We start from the raw sequence: 20,639 nt of genomic DNA, 5'->3' as shown, positions 1-20,639 counted from the left end.
CATTAAAACAAAATCTTCAGTGGCCTAATCATACATTATTTTTAACATGGAGAGAGTTATGTAAAATGTATCTTCAACATAGCCTTTCCTCCTGGTGTGTGCTAGGATATTTTCTTGGTGTGGGATTTTAACTCTTAATGATACAATTTCTTCAGTTTTGCATTCTTGATAATAAGTCATATGGAATAACATTTTACAAAAGTATTATTACTGTATTCAATTCTTATTATGAGCTACAGATTGTTACTTTAAAAGACAACATCTAGAAATTATTAATACGGAGCTCAAATTATCAAATACTAAGGCAAATGTTACAGTTTGTGTCTGGATGCTCCCCCAAAGCCTTATGCAGCCATAGGGGGACAGACTTTGCATAGACAGCTGAATCCAGAGTTTGTGATTGCTTCACTGTCTAGTGCTGGGACTGGGACTGTGAATGCCCTAGGGGGGTAGCCTGCATACACTGTAAGGGAGGAAAAGAGGCTCGTTCCACTCTTTTGCTCTTGTTAAGTTGCTATCTTCCTTGCCATGAACTGCTCCCCTCTGCCACATTACCCTGCCCGGAGCTAGCTGATTATGGACTAAAACAGCTGGAAACTGTGAACTAAATAAACCTACTTTAATTTTGGGCATCAAATATTTTGTCTCAGCAACAAGAAAAGTAATGAACACAGCAAATAGTATTCTTGATCCCGAACTGAATCTCAGAGCATCTCTAAACTAATGTTTGCCAAGATTTTTTACATGTTGTAGAAGCAGCTTGCCAACTTCATGTCTTACATTATCCTTGCAGAAGACAAAATAGCCAGTGGTCAGACCATCAAACCCAGAACATGATTATTATCTTTCTATATGCTAGCTATGTTGACTAGGACTAAGTCACTCTCTTCATTTTACCTTGTAGACTTAAACAGATTTAAAATTAGATTTACAGAGGTTAGAAATTATAAAAGGCCTGTTGAAAGGCACTATTTAAATTATGATGGCACATAGTAAAGGGAAAACAGAGATTTTACAAATTTCGGGTTGGGGGTGCACCTTTCCAGTCCCCAAATCCATTAAAACTGAAGTTCTTGGATCTACCAAGTAAGCAATACAAGAACTACTACTTCCTCCATTCTCTCTGCCCACCCCCATACCAGATTAGAAGGAAGTTGTTCTTCCACTTACATATCAGAAGAAAGTAAGTTATGGCTTCTTATGTACAATGTCCCATGCCTACTGAGTAAAGTTCCTCTCTTAAAGAATTCTTGAACTATTTATCTTAAAATGTCTGCTAACTAAATAACTTCCAGGGATTTAGGAAATTACTCCTGCTTTCAGGAGAAATGGAGCCATGGGATTAGTTTATCTAGGGTATTTCATTTGCATATAGTTAAAACGAGGTGGTTTTTAAATCTTAAAGCAGATGGCTTAAGAATCCTTTCTCTTTTAAACTGAAGTTTGTAGGCAGGGCTGTAGTAAGAACAAAGGTAAGTAAAAGAAATAAAAAAGATAGAAGAGAAATTAAATGGGTGAGAGTTGTGTATATATGTAAGAAAAAGTATTAGTGAAATAGCCTTAGTCTACATCTGACACTGACACATAAATCCTTCCTCCTCTGAGTTTTTACCAGTGGTTTTCCTCATGCATTTGGGGAAATGGACACTTAGAAGTATCATCTTTTCCTTTGTACTTGTCTAATTCTGAAAATCTGCAAAAGGCATCAGGCTAGTGAAAGTACCTAGAAATCTAAGATAGAATGTTTGCACAGAATGAACTCTGTAAGTCCTAAAAGGCCTAGATGGGCTTGTTCTTTACAAATACCAGCCTTTATGGACAGCTCCAACTTGAGGGGCAGGAGCTGAGTCATTAAATGACTGAAGAATACTGGTCTGCTTAATTCAACGAGAAATAAACCAGGGAGGTTAGAAATATAAAATTAAATACCTAAGAATTAATAAAAAGGTACAGATAAAATGATGCTATCTAGGGGCTGGGGACTTAGCTCAGTGGCATAAGTGCCTGCCTGGTAATCGTGTGGTCGTAACTTACATCTCCGGTACCAAATATAAATAAATAAATAAAACAAAATAAAAATAAAAGAAGATGCTATCTAAATGGTGTTAGAAACTATTACTATTTTTAAACATGCACAAAAATAAAATTTGAATATAACTGGCTGCTCATCACATATGGGGCTCTCTATAAGTGATGTATAGTATACTTTTAATACTCCCAACTATCTGATTTAGTACATACTCCCATTTAATAGATAAGAAAACTAAGGTTCATTGAGGTTAATGATAACATCTAATAAATATAATACTTAACTGAAGTTAAATTAGAATAACAGATTCTAATTTTGCTAGGCTGAGATAAAGGGCAGGTGTATTTTTTTTTCAATTTTAGCTCTACAGTGAAGATTGAATTGTACTAATATAAACCTTAGAGTTGTTATTAATATGTTGAATACAAAACTGAGAAAGACTATGTAACTAAGTGTAACAGCTAAAACCACAAAACTTTTAAAGGAAAACATCAAAATTGCGATAGGCAAGGCAAAAGTAAATAGGACACAAGAATAAGTAACCAAAAAATATATAATAAATAAATTATACTTTATCAAAATTTAAAACTATAGACACCAGACACTATTATGAAAGTGAAAAGATAAGCCACTGATTGGGAGAAAATATTTTTGAAATATAAACCACATAAAAGCTATCCAGAATTCCACTTCTTAACAATCCATTTTTAAAAAATGTATACATGTGGCCAGACAACCCAGGAAGGGTGATCACAAACTGTCAATGAACACATGAAAATCATTCACATTCAAAGAAACGCAAATCAACCCACAATGAGATACTATGTGTGGACACTGTAAGTGCTAAAGTAAAACAATTATATCTGTTGGTAAGGATATGAAGCAACCAGAATTTCCTACATCACAAGAGAGAATATAAAGAATGGTACAACCTGTTTGGAAAAGGGTGCATTTCTTTAACAACTAAACCTACACCTATCAGACAGCACGGCAACTGCACTTCTAAAGTTACTTGAGAAATGATATTGTCTAGATCCTGTTTATATAATGTTGTGAAATGAGGAAATTAATCTCTGATGGGGGAAAAAAACTTGGTTAGTGCTGGATGATTTAAATGGACACTGACTGGGAAAGGACATAAGGAAAGTTTCCAAAGCAATGTTTACAGTCTATATCCTGGTACAAGTTTGGGCAACAATAGGGAATGAAACCATTTATCAAGTCACTGAATCCTCAAGAGTGTATTTCACTGTATGTAAATATTATAGAAAAGCTATAGAGAAATATTTAATTTGAAGTACTCAGAGATGAAGTGCATTAACACATGTAACTTATTTTTGAAACACATTAAAGAATTCAAGTGGACCTATGGGTAGGCAGATGAAAGACAGAAATAGTTATATAAGGAAGTAAATGCAATAAAAAATTATAGAACTAGGAGTTTAGAATATGAGTGTTCATAACCCATTTCTTCAACTGTTTTACACATTTTAGTGATTTTGTAATATAAGGCTAGGAAATGATATTTTTTACCTTTTTTAATAAACTAGTATATACGTATTTATACATTCATATATAATCACTTTACAAACAAATGTAATGTTATGCTGCTGATCTAAAGAAAAGAAAGATCTCAGAGGCAGGCAAATAAATATTCTTAACTAACATGATATTCTTAAACTCATCAGTCACATTTACCAGAAGGTGAGCCTGAATGGAAAAAAAATTAAGGTGAGAGTAAGCCCTACAGACTGTTAAAAGAGATCTCACTGAGACCACACCTACACAAGGTTTTAAGAAAAGAATGTTGCAAGGCACTGTCTTCAGATTATGTTTTTAGAAAACAAAGAGAAGACTCAGGCTCTGGGAAGAAATGGAACCATTCTAGCGTTGCACAGCATTTGTGCATATGACCACTGAAAAAGACTTGTAAGGACATTGCTAACGTCCTACCTATCAAATATTATGCTTCACTACAAATCACTGGCTTTTACAAGCAGGTTTGTAGAAACTGAAAGCAGAATAACAAAACAGAAATACATTTTAGAGTTAGACCTAGATGCAAGTGGCAATTCTGTTGCTTGGTGGCTGTACAATTTGGAATAAACATCTTTACCAATCAGAGCTTTTATTTCCCTCAAGAGCATGAAGAGGAAAACATGGCCTATCTGCCAGAGACTTTGGGCATATGAAATCACACCAAAGATGTGAAAATTTTATTTCGGTTCCCTGTATGTTCTCTTATCAATATTATTTCATCTCTCTCCTTTTCCTTTATAAGTAGTAAAAAGTACTAAGCTCTTGGTTTTTATTAATGCTAGGAAAAGCAGCTGGGGATAAGGCTCAGTGGCACAGATTCCTGCCTGGCAAACGCCACATCCTGAGTTCAATTCTTGGTATTGAAAAAAAAGGCAAAGCAGTTACTGTAAAGATTCCCTAGGTCACAAACCACTCTAGAAATACTGAAGAGAAAAAAGCTGCCTGCTATTTCCAAGCCATTCAGATATTCTCATGCATCTACAAGAGGTGAAAGTACATCTGTTATTTCTGGTTTTCTCTTGGTACCTGGCATGAAATGCAGGTGGAAGTTTATTTGGGGTGTATGCTTCAATTAAAAAAAAAAATCACCTATTTTTCCATTAAAAAAAAAAAAAAAAAAAAAAAAAAAAAAAAAACGAAGTCCTATCTAGCGAAGGCTGTTTATGTATGAAAAATATCCAAATGGTTTTGGCACACTGAGTAGGAAGGTAAGATACAGATTTTCTGTAGGTTAAGTAAAGTGTTCAATTCAGTGACCAGAAATAATTATCACTCTGCAAGAGGCTAAAACAGCGAGACAAGCTGTCATGCTTCCAGGAGGTAGGCAAGCAAGTATTTAATGAAAGCAAGTCAATTTTTTCAAAATGTAAACCACTGAGATTATCAAACATAGATAAATATTTAACACATCTCTCTCTCTCTCTCTCTCTCTCTCTCTCTCTCTCTCTCTCTGTACCAACGACCCAGTTTCAGACGTTTTCACCAAGCCCATTTTAAAGCTGGAATTTAGAGATACTATCTAATCTGTTCATATCAGACACAGCAATTTAAGAGACACTGCTATCACAATGGTATTTCCCCTGCAGACAAAAGAAATCTTCGCAATGAAAACCTCAAATGCACAGTGGAAATTACTCAAATTCTCATATTTTAAATACTGTACTGGTTTTGTTTTTCTTAAGTAACTTTAGAGAAGGGTTAATCTTCATAATGTATGGAGTTTTTATTTCATAACTCCTTTGAATCAAAAGACTACAAGCAACAATAACGAAAGTCCCAAGGTTTCCAACTGAAGACACTTGGGAAGACAAAGGAGCACAAGAGAAAGGAAGGAAAGAACAAATGGGAATTAGAGTAGCTGGACAAAAATGAAGGAGGGTAGAGGGTATATTCACAGACCACAACCTTATTATGCCATCATTCTTACAACTTTTAAAAACAGGGTTAGATCACACTGTTTTAGATAACTTAATCACCCACTAACAAACTCTCCTGTCATTTCTCCAAAGCCATCATAAAACCAGAGAACAGCCTGCTTCACAGATGCCATCATGTTTCTGCCACTTTACCCTTCACTGTTAAGAAAACCACTTGAAGCAGATAATTGAGTCCTATCTTCCTTCTAGTCTCCCTAGGAGATAAAGCAGAACTTGCTGCAAGTAAGAACATACATAAGCAAAAAGAAGCAAAATCTCTCCCCATCTGTCACTCCCTTAGCCTCAGATTATAGGCAGCTAGGGGCTGATTCACGTGGATGGGCTTTTCATTACAAAAAAGTTTGGGTTCCCTTGCAGAGAACTAGAGTTCCAATTAAGCAGGCTGGATGAAAAGGGGTGATATCATGAGCATAAGTAGCAAGCTTCAGGCCTCAACACACTAATCAGAAATGACTCTATGGTTAGTTTATACACATGGTATCACAATGTGAGCTACGGCCCTTCCTGAACCCACCAAACTGTTCACTGTCATCTGGCTTAATTTGAAAGGAACTTTCATGCCTTTAGATACTGTAATCTTCTAAACCTACATGTAACTAGCTATGATTTTGCAGAATATAAATCTGGGCAATGCTTTTTCCCCTAAGCTTTGGCATTCTGGAGTTCCCACTACTCCACAAAAAAGGGAATGTTTACTCTCCTCTGATTGTAAGTAAAGTTTCTAAAGCTAACTGGATCATGTTACTAGAAGGATCAGAAATAAGACAAGAATGTCCTCTATTTACTACTCTTACTCAATAACGTCCTCTATTTACTACTCTTACTCAATGCTCACAACTTTAGCCAGAGCAATCAGGCAAGAGAAAGAAAAGGGATACGTATAGGATAGGAAGAAGTCAAAGTCTACGTATTTGTAGACATAATCCTTTACATACAAGACCAAAACCCTACCCAATGACTTCTAAAACTAATAAATTCAGCAAAGTAGGATACCAAATCAACACACAAAAACTAGTGTGCTCTTGTAAGCCAATAATGAACTTACTGGGAAAAAAATGAATAAAGCAGTATCATTCGAAGAGCTTCAAAAAAATTTGAACAAAGGAAGGAAAGGACTTTTCTAATGAAAACTATAGTACTCTGAAAAAGGAGATCGAAAATGACATCAGAAAATGGAAACATATCCTTTGTTTTTGATTATACAGACCCATCTACTGTCAAAATGGCCATACTTTCAGAACTGATTTAAAGCAATCCCAATCAAAATACCAACAGCATTCCTCACAGAACTAGACAAAACATTCATAGGGAACCAGAAAAGACCTCAAATAGCAAAGGCAATCCTGGGCCACAAGGGCATCACAATCCCAGATTTCGAATTGCATCACAAAGGTATAGTGATAAAAACAGCATGATATTGGCACAAAAAGAGTTATGTGGATCAATGTAACAGAGTACAAGATGCAGAAACAACTGCAAACACATTTAGTTACTGCTTGATCTTTAACAAAGGGGCCAAAAACATATGCTAGAGGGAAGATGGCTCTTCAAGTAAATGGTGCTGGGAAAACTGGCTATCTACCTGCGGAAGATTGAAGCTAGACCCATCTCTCTCGTCATGTACTAAACAAATAAAAATGGATCAAAGATCTAAATTAAAACAGAAACAGAACCAGTGTAATCTCCCAGCACTCATGAGGCTGAGGCAGGGAACTGCTGTGTGTTCGAGGCCAGCCTAAATTGCATAGTAAGCCTGGCTCAAAAAGACAAAAACAAAAACAAAAACAAAACAAATAACCCTCCAAAAAACAGAAATAATCAGCTGAAACATAAAATAGGTAAAACTCTTGAAGAAACAGGCAATGACTCTAAACAGAACTGCATTTCCATAAGAAATAAGATCAGGAATCAGCAAATGGAAATTATATCAAATTAAAAGGCTTCTGCACAGGAAAGGAAACAAACAACAGAGTGAAGAGACAATTTACAGAATGAGGAAAAAAAAAGTCTGCCAGCTACTCAGTATTCAGACAGAAGACTAATATCTAGAATATATGTATTTTTGTTTAATGTATCTTTTTTTTTTTGGTCTTTTTCGTTTTTATTGGTAACAGGGATCGAACTCCCAACTGCACACTTGCAAGGAAGGCGCTTATGCCGCTGAGCTAAATCCCCAGCCCCTGAATATATGTATTTAAAAAACAATTGAAATAATTATACTCCACCTAATAGGTAAAAGAGCCAATCAGAAAAATGGGAAACTGATATGACTAGATACTTCTCAATAAATGGTCAATAATTACATGAACAAATGTTCAACATCTCTGCCCATTACAGAAATGCAAATTAGAACAACCCTAAGATATCATCTTACCCCAGAAAGAATGGGAATCATCAAGAAATCAAATAATAACATGTTGATGAGGTGGTGGAGAAAGGGAATCCATCTAAATTGTTAGTGGGAAGGTAAATTAGTACAAACACTACAGAAGATTCCTCAAAAAAACCTTAGAAATAGATGTTCCAGTCAACTCAGATATTCCCCTTCTACATACCTTGAAGAGTTTAAGACATCACATTACAATGATATAAGCTTGGAAGCAGCCCTTATGTCCATCAATAGATGACTAAAGAAAATATACACAATGGCATCCTACTCTACCATAAAAGAAAGTTAATTTAAATCATTTGTAGGAAAATAGATGCATCCTGAGACCACAATATTAAGTGAAACAAATCAGACACACAAGCTTAGTATCACATGGCTTCTCTTATATGAGAAATTCAAAGTATAAATAAAGAGAAAAATAACAGGTAATAAGAAATAGGGAGATAGATCTTTTGCAAATGGGAAGGGGACCAAAGGGAGATGAAGAAAAGGGGAGGTGGATGAAAACAGAATTAAGATAACATTATGTACACATACCAATTTCCCATGATGTATGTAATTATTACATATTGCAAACAATATACTAATAAATGTAAATTTTTTTTAAAAAACCAAGTTACTAGCAGGAGAAATGTATTAAGGGAAGTGAGATACCCTGAGAAGACACGAACACAAGAAAAGGAAACAAGTGGAAAAAAAAAAAGAGTTAAGGAAAGCCAAACAGGAACACTGGAGTTGCTCGATATAAATGGAAGAATGATAGGCTCGGTACCTTTGGGAAGACGATGCTGTCCGTGTCATCACTGAGTGAACGAAAGAGGTCAGAATCACTCCCAGATTCTCTCTGATGTACACCTTGTTTTGAGGTACATTCTCTGTCAGGTCCAACATCCAAGTTCTCACATTCTGAAAAATAAATTTTATTCAACTGATATTCCCCAAAAGTATTTTTTCATTTTCTGTTCATCTCAGAAACTATTTTCCATCCATTATCTAACTTTTTTTCTCCTTTATTTTTGCTCCCCTTGCTGCTGCCTTCCCTGTCCTCTTTTCTTTCTTTTTATTTATCAGGAAGGCAGAAAGGACACTGTCAAATTATGTACTAGCTTTTAGCTCTTCTCCTGAAATTCTAGGCTGATAGAGGTACCAAGGGATATCCATGAGCTTGTCATTCTCTTTAAGATACAAAAAGAAAAAAAAATGATGATTTAGAACCATATTCTACCTAAATGGTAATGTCTTTCTCCTGGTAATTAAATCATTTTTCTTTTATTTCCAAAATCTGAAGTTTACTACTATAAAATTATGTGACAGAGTTGGTGGACAATTTCACTTGAGACTGAAGTCCATTCTAGAAACACTTGTGCCTTCCAAAATAGTGATGTAAAGATCAACCCTAGTAAACACATCAGATATTAAACAAGTAGGTTCTACAAAATAGTAACAGAAATGTAATTCAAGCTTTTCCTCCCTTAAATAGATCTTACCCTGGGAAAATAACAAACTCAAGTAGAAAAGTGCATCATCATCTGGTATCTGTTTTCAGTTCAATAACCAGGATGGGGACTCTGATGAACCAGTGGGATGTGCACCTGACAAAATGATTACACTGGCATGCTGAGAAATCTTTTAGGCTTAGTATCCTCAAACTATCAAGGTATTAGAAAAAAGAAATTAGCAAGGTATTTAATGCACTCTAATCCTATTAATTCTGTAAACAGACATCAGATCTAGCAGCAATAAAACTGTAAAAATATTTACAGATAGTGAAACTAGGAATTCAAAGAGTTAATTAGTAGGTTTATTTTAAGTTCCTTCAAGAAGTTCTGAAGAGCAATGCCTCTCATACTAGTATTTTAATATATGATGTAGACACGTACATGTACTTTACGAAATCTGTAGATGAAATGAGAGATGAAAGACAAGAGTAGAAAACCTGGTCACCTCGTAGTTCTAAACCTCTACTTAGAGGCTTCATTGAAAAGCAAATTCAAGAGGAGCTAACAATAAAGAAGATGGCAAAATAAACCAAAAACATGAATAGTTTTAGGCTCTTTTAAGAGAATATGTAACACTGGAATCCAAAATGAGAATGGTCCTATAACCAAACAGACCACATAATAGAGAACTGTGTTTGTTCCTAGATTAATACCTAAATCAGAATGATGATAGTAATGAGATCAAAACTGTGTAAACGTAAAGAGATACACTGGCTCATGGAGGAGGAGCCTAAAAGAGCTAATGACAGGGGTAGATTCCCTCTGTGCAATTCCAGGGACAGAACAAAGACTACTAAGTGTAAAATGCGGAGTGTAACTATTATCAGGGCTTTTGGAAGCCTCATAAAGTAGTTGGGAGTGTCATCCCACCAGAAATGCTGGAGGACAGACTGAATGACTATATCAACTTATTACAGATAAAAGATCTACACAGAAGGGTAGTTAGGACTCATTAACTTCTGAAGTCTCTTTAGATTCATAGGTTGTATGCTTAGTAGAGAACTGTGAGAGGCTGTTTACATGTAAATGAATCATTAACAGTTAATAAATTGTATACTGGGGCCAGCCAGATAGCTTTGAGAGATGAGACACTGAATTGGCATTGGTTATGAGCTGCCGGTCAGTAAAACCACTTCTTCTATTAGGTATCTGGCTAACTAATAGGCAATGCAAATAAAGGGATGCTTAAGAGGTGTGTGCGTGTGTGTCAGAGAACTGTTTATTTACAAGACTATTTATAATCTTGTGGTAAAAATGAATATACTAGGAGACAATTTCATCATAGACTTACATACAGTATGTCACAGGTAGCAAGGTAGGGCATATAGATTAATCTGAAAATTTTTCAGTTAAAACAATGACCTTAGTTAATAGACTACTTTATAATGTGTGTTCAATGAGAATAACAGGCCTGCATTTAAAAGACTTGAAATTATGTGTATTCTAGAAGGACTCCCTCAACACAAACGTTTCATAGATTATGTACTAAGTGGAATTGTTTGGTTTGTGACCTTTTTTTCCTTTCTTCTTTCTCACTTGGAAAAAATCAAAAGCTCCATCCTGTGGCCGAAAGAACAGGGGTCTCGCCAAGAACAGAAAGGGCTGTCACAGCAACCACGCCGAGTACTAGCTATCCAACTGGCAGTTTAAACGACCATGTCCAAATTCCAGACTTGAAAACAGACTGGCTCATCTTATCCTACTGGAAAATTCACAGAACGAGCCAGATTCAGCTCTGGTAGGAATATCTCACCCAGACAATAAATCCAGGCCAGCAACTGACCATAAACCAAATTTTGGATCTCACTATGTGAGATAATGTTGATAGCTGGGGTAGGGCAAAGGGAAGAGTATGAAAAAGGAGCAAGGGAGACAGAGGGACTGTAAACCCACCACCACTTCCCCTGAAGTGGATGGGTCCAGAAAGGTGAAGCTGATTCACCCTGTACCAAGTGTTAGTAAATTGTCAAAATTAATGAAAAAAAAAAAACCCACAAAATTAATGAAATCTTTCCTTTCTTCTAACATCTCTTTCCTCATAAGTGAAGTGATACAAACAAGAACAAAAAGCCCTGGCTTTAGGAGTTAGATGGATTTGGCTTAAATCTGTTCCTAACCACTTACATAAGAAGATCCCAATCAAGTATATTAAAGCCTTAAGACTTCATTTTCATAACAGTGAAATGAGAAGATTAGCAACTTCCTAAAGAGTTACAGTTGACACAACTAGTGTATACATTAGTAACTGTGATACACATGTGTCTGATCAGATATATTATGTGTGTGATATACATATGCCTAATGAAGTTTAGACTTCATTAACCTTTACTGTGCCAATCTTTAAATAGCTGGATGGCAGTACAGTGATGGTAAGCACAGTGGGGACAAGTCTTGTTTTACAGCCCACACATAAACCTGTCTATAATTTTTGTGAACTGAGTCATTTACTTTTAAAAGCTAGCAGAACATATGTTTTTCAAAATGTTATCTGATCACTTAGGCTTAAGATGACAGTCATACATCACATGTCTAAAGTGTGCAGCAGGATATACCATTAGGTGTGCACAGATATACCCCATGATGCCACACAATGGTAAAATCACCTGGTGTACTGTACTCTCGTCTTTAAGTGACACAGTACTATATATGCTAACAAGCTAGTTGGAATATGTAGGAAAACATACCAGGAAGCACTGGGCTTCATTAAGCCATATGATTTATAATTGTATCTTGTATTTATCCAAGATTCAAAGGTATGCCATTTTAAGATATTATCTCATTTGATCCAACTCTATTACTTTCCAGAGAGTGTTTATAAAATAAAGAAGAAAAAAAAAACTGAAGAAAAAGTGTATACTTGAGATTCACAAAAAATAAAAACAAAAAACTAACAACATAAAAAATTCCACTGTACTTGGACCAAACTGCTTATGCTGCAGTTATGGTATGGAGTAGGGAGTCTGAATAATTCAAAATTATACCCCAAGGAAAATACTCTAAAGAAGTAAATGGAAGTATTTGAATTGTAAGACAATTTCCTTCTGTCTTTACATGGCAGACAGTTTCACTGCTTTAATGGTTGAAAGTAATTACACTTTTAGAAAAAAGCTTCTAGCAGTTTTTTTTACAAAATGTAGTAATGTTACTTTCTAACACAGAGGAATGTGAAGACTCTAAGTGTAACTATAGCATTATATCCTTTAATCACTCCCAGAAATTTAGGGAAAACACTGCATATTTACTTTCAATAATTCCTTTATAATAAAACCAGAGTTGAAAGTCAGTAGGAAACCTCTTTGGCCATAGAAAATTTATATGGCTTGTTTTAAAATTTAATATGATTGCAGGTTACCTATAGCTAAACTATCCTAGACTAGCAAAAATAAGAACACAGCAATTTTTAAAGCAGAGCAGCAAAAATTGAAAACACTTTGGCTGCGTTAAGCAGACTCAAGAATCCAGAATGCAAATTACTAGTGTTCATTTAGTTGTAGGATCAGGAACAGAGAAATAGAATTACTCACCAGGTCATGTGTACAACACCCTTTAATGAGGCAAGCTAGTAATATTTTTCAGATGAGAGACAGTGGATCACACAGACATCAGGGAACATCCCTTATGTCACACAGAGTTGGTAGCTGAACCTGGGTTTAAAGTTGTGAATCTTAAGTCACCTCAAATCATGTGCTGTGGCATTAACAAGCAAAGTCTTATGAGAATTTTTCTTCTGTCTGTTGTCACTGCTGAGATCATAGGTGCTAAAGGGAAGACTCAACTCCAGACAATATTTGAAAGTGTAAGGTTCTCAACTTTGGCTGCTTTGTATGTAAACCAGAGAAAACTGGAAAGATTTTGATGCCTAGATCACATTCTACTTGGATTAAATTGGCATCTTAATGGGGGAAGGTGGGATTGGGGGCTAGGTATCTGTATTTTTAAAGCTTGCTTGTATAATTTCAACATGAAGCTGACATTAAGAACTATAGGTTTGCATATGATATATACATAGATTTGAAAACTTATGTAAATACACAGCACCAATGCCTTCATAAATTAATAAATAATTCATCACAAAGCCACAAGTCTTCACTTATTATTATAATAAAATTATTATTATTAAAATAAAAATTAAGGAAATTTCTTCTGTGTACCTTCAATCATGAGACAAAATGTTGACAACCCAAATCATACATCTCTTCCTCTGACTTACTATACAACATGCTAAGAAAGAGCAGAGCTCCAAATCAAACAATGTACTATTAGAAAGGGAGCGTGGTTCTGGAAAAACAGACATTCTACATACAGTTACTCAAATCAGAAGATGGAAAATCTCTACTCACTTGGGTTCTGCTTGGAGGCCAAAAGAGATGTTGCAGCGGCGCACGGCTCTAAAGCACACCAGCTTTCACGGTTTATCTGAAAAAGAAAACAATTTGCTGCAGATACTGAAGTAATGTAGAATAAATTAACAACTGCTAAGACTTTATATGTTGTACAAACCAAACCCTTCTCCTGTTAATACTTCAAAGTGGTTAAAATTATGTCAAGGAAAAAACAAGTAAACTTTACAACATAATCAAAGTGGTCAAGACAATTAAAAAAATTCTGAACAGCCTGTCAATAGGCATACAAAATTAACAGGAAAAGACTAAAGAGGCCACAATTCAGGCCGACAGTGGAATCAGAATTAAGACAAAAATTACTACAAAATATTTCTTATTTAGGAGTTAACACACGCCAAGTACAATGCTAAACATTCTACATTTATTATCTCACCAAATCATCAAAATAGCTATTTTGATGAATAGCAACAATTTTGTATTACCTCTATTCACCCAAGGCTCAGAGGTGTTATGTAACAAATAGCATAAATGGTACTGCCTTGTGAGTCTATCCTTCTCCCAAAGCAAGTTTTAAAAGACCTAAACTTTAAATCTCCCAACAATCTTAACATTGTAACCTTTTACTTTTATTAACTTTGAATTAATATAAATTTTTAAAAATATCCTTAAAGATTTTAAAACACTCCTCTCAGTAAGTGATAGAAGATACAAATTGGTAAGAATACAGAAAAATTCCAAAGATACCAACCATTATGCTCTAACCAATAAATATCAAACATTCCAACCAATTTTTAGCAGAATGCACATTCTTTTCAAGTGCATCTAGAATGTTCGTATTTTTATAGCATAAAACTAACCTTAAATAAAACAAAAACCACTTATTCTGTCACACACATCTCAAATTTAAGAGGATTAAATTCATTAAAAAGATGCTCTCTGACCACAACAGTATAAAATAAAAAAAAAACCCAAACTCTACTAAAACTAAAAACTTGAAATTCATTATGTAACTCAATCATGAGACAAACTGCTTACAAACCCAAATCATACATGTATCTTCCTCTGATTTACTATACAAAATGCTAACAAAGGATAGAGTTCCAAAGCAAATGATAATTAGAGTGGAAGTATGGCTCCATTATTAAAGTTAGCACATAAAATTTCTAAAGAAAACAGAACATTTTCTTGTGACTTGGGGTTAGGCAAAAATTCATTAGGCAGTATGCAAGAAACAATGTTGAAAAAACGACTACATCATTAAAAACTGGCTCCTCAAAAACTATTGCTAAGTAAATAAAAAAGCAAACTACAGATGGGGAGAAAATAGTTTAAAAGGCAACAATCTGCTAAAAGACAACGTAGAATACATAAAAGATAATAAAAGCTGGATGCAGTGGTATTTACCTATAACCAGCATTTGGGGAGGCTGAGGCAGGAGGATTACAAGTTTGAGGCCCACCTTGGGGTCTGAAATGTAGCTCAGTAGAAAGGCCATGAGCTCAATCCCTAGCACAGGGAAAGGTGGATTTACACTACAATAATAAAACAACACTGATGAATGGATAAAAAACTTGGATGAGTATTTCATCAAAAAGGATAATGAATGGGAAATGCACAAAGAAAAATGACATTCAAAATTGTTACTTAACAGGAAAACACAAGTTAAAACCACCAGGAAATATAACTATGCTTGCATTAGAAGAGGTAAAGTTTAAAGAATGATGATGCTACTCGAATGTTCACCAAGATGTGGGACAAGTGGAGATGGAACAATACAAAATAGTACAGCTATTTGAAAATCAGTTTGGCAGTTCCTTTGGTCAAACATATACTACACACTGTACAGCATCCCACTCAGGAGTATCCCCACCTAAAAACAAAGTCATTTTCAGCAACCGCTGGTGACCACAAATTATAAGTTGACACAGTATCTGTACACAGCCCTCCTGTCTTGTAGGCAGACTTAGGGATGCAGAAATCCCAGTTCCTCTTGGTTCCTGCTGAGATCATGATGGTAAATGAAGCTGTAGATTCTCATGGAGCAGGATTAGGTCCACGAAGGATAATACACAGGGAGAAGAACTAGTACCCATGTGAGGGGATGAATTTTGTTTGCCAGTGTTACACTTGCCCACTCACTACTTCTACTCTGTTCCCTGCCCACTGCACTGGGCCAGCTGGAGAGTCTTGGTCTTTGCTCCCAAAGAACAATGATCATCTCAGACAGACCCCTATTTCCCTGCAATTCTTGATCTTGTTCTTTATCTTTCTCAGGGCAGGAGACTGGGTCTCACTGCAGGGGTCCTTGATAATTGGCTCCTTATAACTATCAAATATTTGAAAGTGATTCTAAATATAAGGAAATCTTCACCAGGTTCCCTGAAATTACATAAACTGTGCTCCCCAAAATGTAATTTGATTATGTGCAATAAAGAAGTAACTACAAATTCAGTAACTACTAAATCCTACCCACATATTTCAATGAATTGAAATTTTAAAAAGTATTGTTCAGAAGATTTTTCCATTTAAATGCATCCCACTTGGACTGGGCCAAATTTAACTGACTATAAAATAAACTTCCCTGCTAGCAGTTAAAGAGGCCAGAACCTTTATACTTCAATATGAAATTACATTTTAAATTTTGAAGGGGAAAACTGCATCCCCGTCTTTTATGCTTTAACTAAAACAGGTTGCTTTTGAATAGAGCAACAAATTTTGACAGTTATGAGGAACTTTAAAAAGCTTAATGAACTCTTTTTTTTTTTTTGTCCTTTTCATTTCTATCAGTACCAGGGATCAAACTCATGACTGCCTGCTTGCAAGGCAGGCGCTTATGCCGCTGAGCTAAATCCCGCCCCTAATGAACTCTTTAGTAACAGAGAATATAGAAATAAACTACTTTGGACTATAATATTGCTCTGCCCTCCTTACATAGCCTTCAACAATTTTTAGCCTACATTTTAAGAAACTCTACTAAAATTCTACAAATTAGAATATTTTCCTTACTTTCTCAATACCACATTTGTTATTTCATGGCCAATAAGTAAACATCTTGGCCTTGAGTGTGGAAAGGACTAATAGATTCAGTACGTTCCCTATCATTTTAGACAATTTTGTACTATATAATGTCCCACAGTTTGCAAAATAATATAGAGCAAAACTAAATTCATTTTACCAAAATTAAAATGAATAAAATTTCTTTAAATGAATACATGTGATGAGAGCTATCAGTGTAGGGAAATCATTTTCCATGGGTCGTTTATATCTTTACAGATCTTATGAGTAAAGGCACCAATTATCCTTCTAATTTAGACTATCTTTCCAAGAATGTCTGTGTGTCAGACTTGCAAGATAACGAAACTTGTTTCCTTCCAAGGCAAAGGGCAGGTTTGTTTACCTTTCTGTATGGCAAAAGTAGATCAGTAGACCAAGGTCACACAGTTTATTGCCCACCATAAAAAATCAGATTTGTTAAGGTTTGGGTTTCTCAACTCTGACAAAGCATCTACCTGAGCCGAGCCGTTCCCGTTACTGTCACGGACTCTAGGAAGCAAAAAGAGTCAACAAACAGTGGACGCTCATGGTGCCTGTCGCACAGTGAGTAGTGAACACACGCCTCTGCCCTCGGAGTCCTCAACTGCAGGCAGCTGGCGTGACAACTGTCAAGGCTAAAGTATTTTGTGGGCTTGACAGTAGGGTAGAATCTCAGATGCATCACATTTCTACCAATTAGTGTAAGTGTGTGTATATATATAAATATTTTTTCTTTTTGATAATAAATAAACTCATGGGTTATAGTGCCTCCATATCACAGGATGACAGATCTATGTATGAGCTTATAGATTATCTGATTCAGTGAGGAAACCATATAAACCATGGCCTGCAGGTTGGAAAATTTTAATTTGTAAAAGATGACAGGTGAGCAAATGACAAATCTATAGAGATTAAGGAAGCACCTAGCATAAGAATAATTTTGAAGACTTGTGGAAAAATTCAAGGACAATGGTAATATATGAAGTAAGCCTTTAAAAGTGGTTAATATGGGTAAGCACTAAGGTGGAAAATTCCATGCATGGGGAAAAAGTGTGAACAAAATAGTTTTCAAACTCCAAAATTGGACCTAACAGCATCTTGCGTCACAGACTCTATTAAGAATATAATGGAAGCCAGCTGGACATGGTGGCACACTCCTGTAATCTCTGCACTCAGGAGGGTGAGGGAAGAGGACTGCTTCAAGTTTGAGGCCAACTATGCCTCCATAATGAGTTCAAAGCCAGAATGAGCTATATAACAAGATGTCTCAAAACAAAAAACATAAGCAAAACAAGATTCAAGAAAAATAAAAATGTGCCACCCAATTAAAACAAAACAAAACAAAAAAGGCTGGTGCTGGGGTACATGCCTATAATTCTGGTAATGTGGATGGCTGAGACAGGTGGATACAAGAGTTTGAAGCCAGGTTGGACTACAATGTGAGAGACTCCGTTTCAAAAAGTCCAAAAAATTAATACGGGACACGGCATGGGAAGCACATACTTGTAATCCTAGCACTTAAGAGAGGCTGAGGCAGGAAGGTTGAGTGCTGAAGGCCAGCCTAGAATACATGGTAAAATTCATTCTCTCTCACTCTGCCTGTCTCTCATCCATAAATAAATAATAAAATTTTTGTATCTAAGAAAAATCATGGAACTCTTACAAGAAACACACATGTCACAATTACAGGCTCTAGTGTCTAGGCCTGTAACACAGATTACAGATATTTGTCACAAGTACAAAACACCTAATGGTGTCCTGAAATATAAACAAAATTAAGAGTAAATACAGAAGATATGGCTACAATGAAATTTAGTTTTATGTCTAGCATGCATGGTACCCAATAATCATACAAGTAACAGAATGAAAAGATCAATATTACACCTGGAAAATAACTGTGGTATACTGGGACACTGGAAAAAGAAACATGGGGAATTTGGAACACAAAGACAAGTCAGGATGAGTACGACCTACTATAGTGGAGAGGGAGTCTGCACACCTCAGCTGGGGAGGTGTTCTTGGGAGTACAGAAAAAGATGTACGTCAGACAGCAGGTACAAATGGCTGAATCTATGTAAGTTAAGAGAAAAAAGTGGATCAAAGATCTATAATGAACAGACACAGGAAACGGGGAAGCTTGATGCATTTTATTTGACTATGTTTGAGATGTCAACCTGTCTTGCAAAAAATTAAACAACGTTATGAAAGTCTGAGACAAAGACTTGGTCTATCTGCTCTTGTTCTTAAAATAACAGGTAAAAGTTTTCCAGGATAGAGCACAGAGAAAAGATACACTCACAGGGGCACTGATGTTAGGTAATATACATTTGAAGATGGGAGCACCTTAGAAAGTTTAGATTTGCCGGCTTCTTACTAACAGCATAAAAGAATGCATGAGGGAAATGTAAATCAAAACCACATATCACTTCATATCCACTAGGCTATTATTTTCAGGATAAAATAATAAAACATACTGGTGAGAATGTAGAGAAGCTGAAACCCCTATGCACTGTTAGTAGGAATATGGTAGTCATTGTGGAAGAGTACAGCCATTGCTCAAAAAATAAGTATCTTATGATTCAGCAATTTCCACTTCAAAAGAACTGAAAGAAAGAATCCAAACACGTATTTGTGTATCAATGTTCACAGCAGAATTATTCAGACTAGCCAAACAAAATAGCCCAAAGTCCAATGACCAAAGAAGGGGCAATCAAAATGTGGCTGTATTTAAAATAGAACATTATTTGGTCTTTAAAAACTAAATTCTGACACATGTTAGAACATCAATGAACCTGGAATAATGATTCTACTTGGTACCTGGAGTAGTTAAAATTAGAAAATAGAATAGTGCTACACAAGAACTGAGGCCAGGGAGGATGATGATGCAGGGAGAAATGAGAAGGTCAGTTTCAGTTTGGGAAGGTAAAAAGGTCTAGATGTGCCTGGTTGTGACGGAAGATGCACTTAGGCCATGAACTGTACACCTGAAAATGGTCAGAATGACAAAGTTCATGTATATTTTATCACAATTTAAAAGATACACGCATAGCAGTGAGAGAAAAGTAGCCCCACAAAGCCAGAATCTGAGCCAGTAATTTGAGCCAGATGCTTACAAAACATGGCCACTGCCATCAACCAGAGGACAAACTGCATACTGCACTGAGTGTGGAAAGAATGTCATAATATGTATCAGCACTTTCAACCACATCCTGTACAACAGCAATGCCAAGCATATCATGTTTGTATTTGAAGAATATTGTGCTAACAAGCTGTTTAAGATCCATAAAGTTGGGCCGGGGATTTAGCTTAGCGGTGTAAGTGCCTACCTACTGAGTGCAAGATCGTTGAGTTCAATCCCCAGTACAAAAAAAAAAATACATAAAGCAGATTACAAAACATCTCCCCACTTTTGTCCCCTAATTCAGAGTCACTGATACGGCAAATAAACTTGCTCTAGTTTTGGATCTATTCATTCACAGCTCCACGGTTTCTTACTCAGATAAACAAGGTAACTTGAAAGTTACACTAGGTAGCTCCATGTGAAACATTTTCCAAGTGTTTCCTACATACCAGCTCCAATGCCAGGACACATTTTCATACAAATTACATACATGGTGATACATGTGTGCTTTAGGAAATCAAAAATAATCATACATATTTATTGTATAATGGTTTTCATGTGTATCTCTTTTTCAAAATGTGCTCTGACACCAGGTTTTTCCACACTAAAAGATAAGCTGATTCCTTGAATTATTTGCACTTTTACCCATTTATGATTAGGCCTGGCAAAAGAGTCTAATCATCAGGACAATTAGCAGACAGAAAAGGAAGACACATCCATACTGGCAATTCTAATACAGAGTTTTAAGA

The 20,639-nt window shown here is 35.8% G+C and overlaps 1 protein-coding gene across 11 annotated transcripts in view; it reads right to left on the bottom strand.

Moving 5' to 3' along the window:
* The window catches only part of Akap13 (A-kinase anchoring protein 13), a 302,450-nt gene that overhangs the window by 75,738 nt on the left and 206,073 nt on the right, over nt 1–20,639 (bottom strand). For all 11 annotated transcript variants that reach the window (XM_063249996.1, XM_063249997.1, XM_063249998.1 and 8 more), the window contains 2 exons: nt 13,734–13,809; nt 8,667–8,800 (listed from right to left, as the gene is read on the bottom strand). In XM_063249996.1, the coding sequence (XP_063106066.1) occupies nt 8,667–8,800; nt 13,734–13,809 (210 nt within the window). The remainder of the gene's footprint in view (nt 1–8,666; nt 8,801–13,733; nt 13,810–20,639) is intronic.

This window comes from Cavia porcellus, unplaced genomic scaffold, assembly GCF_034190915.1.
Source record: "Cavia porcellus strain 051 isolate PalLab524CR breed Dunkin Hartley unplaced genomic scaffold, mCavPor4.1 scaffold_6, whole genome shotgun sequence".
Taxonomy (NCBI): Eukaryota; Metazoa; Chordata; class Mammalia; order Rodentia; family Caviidae; genus Cavia; species Cavia porcellus.
Note: the sequence above shows the minus strand (reverse complement) of the source record. Positions and strands in the feature narration are given on the sequence as shown.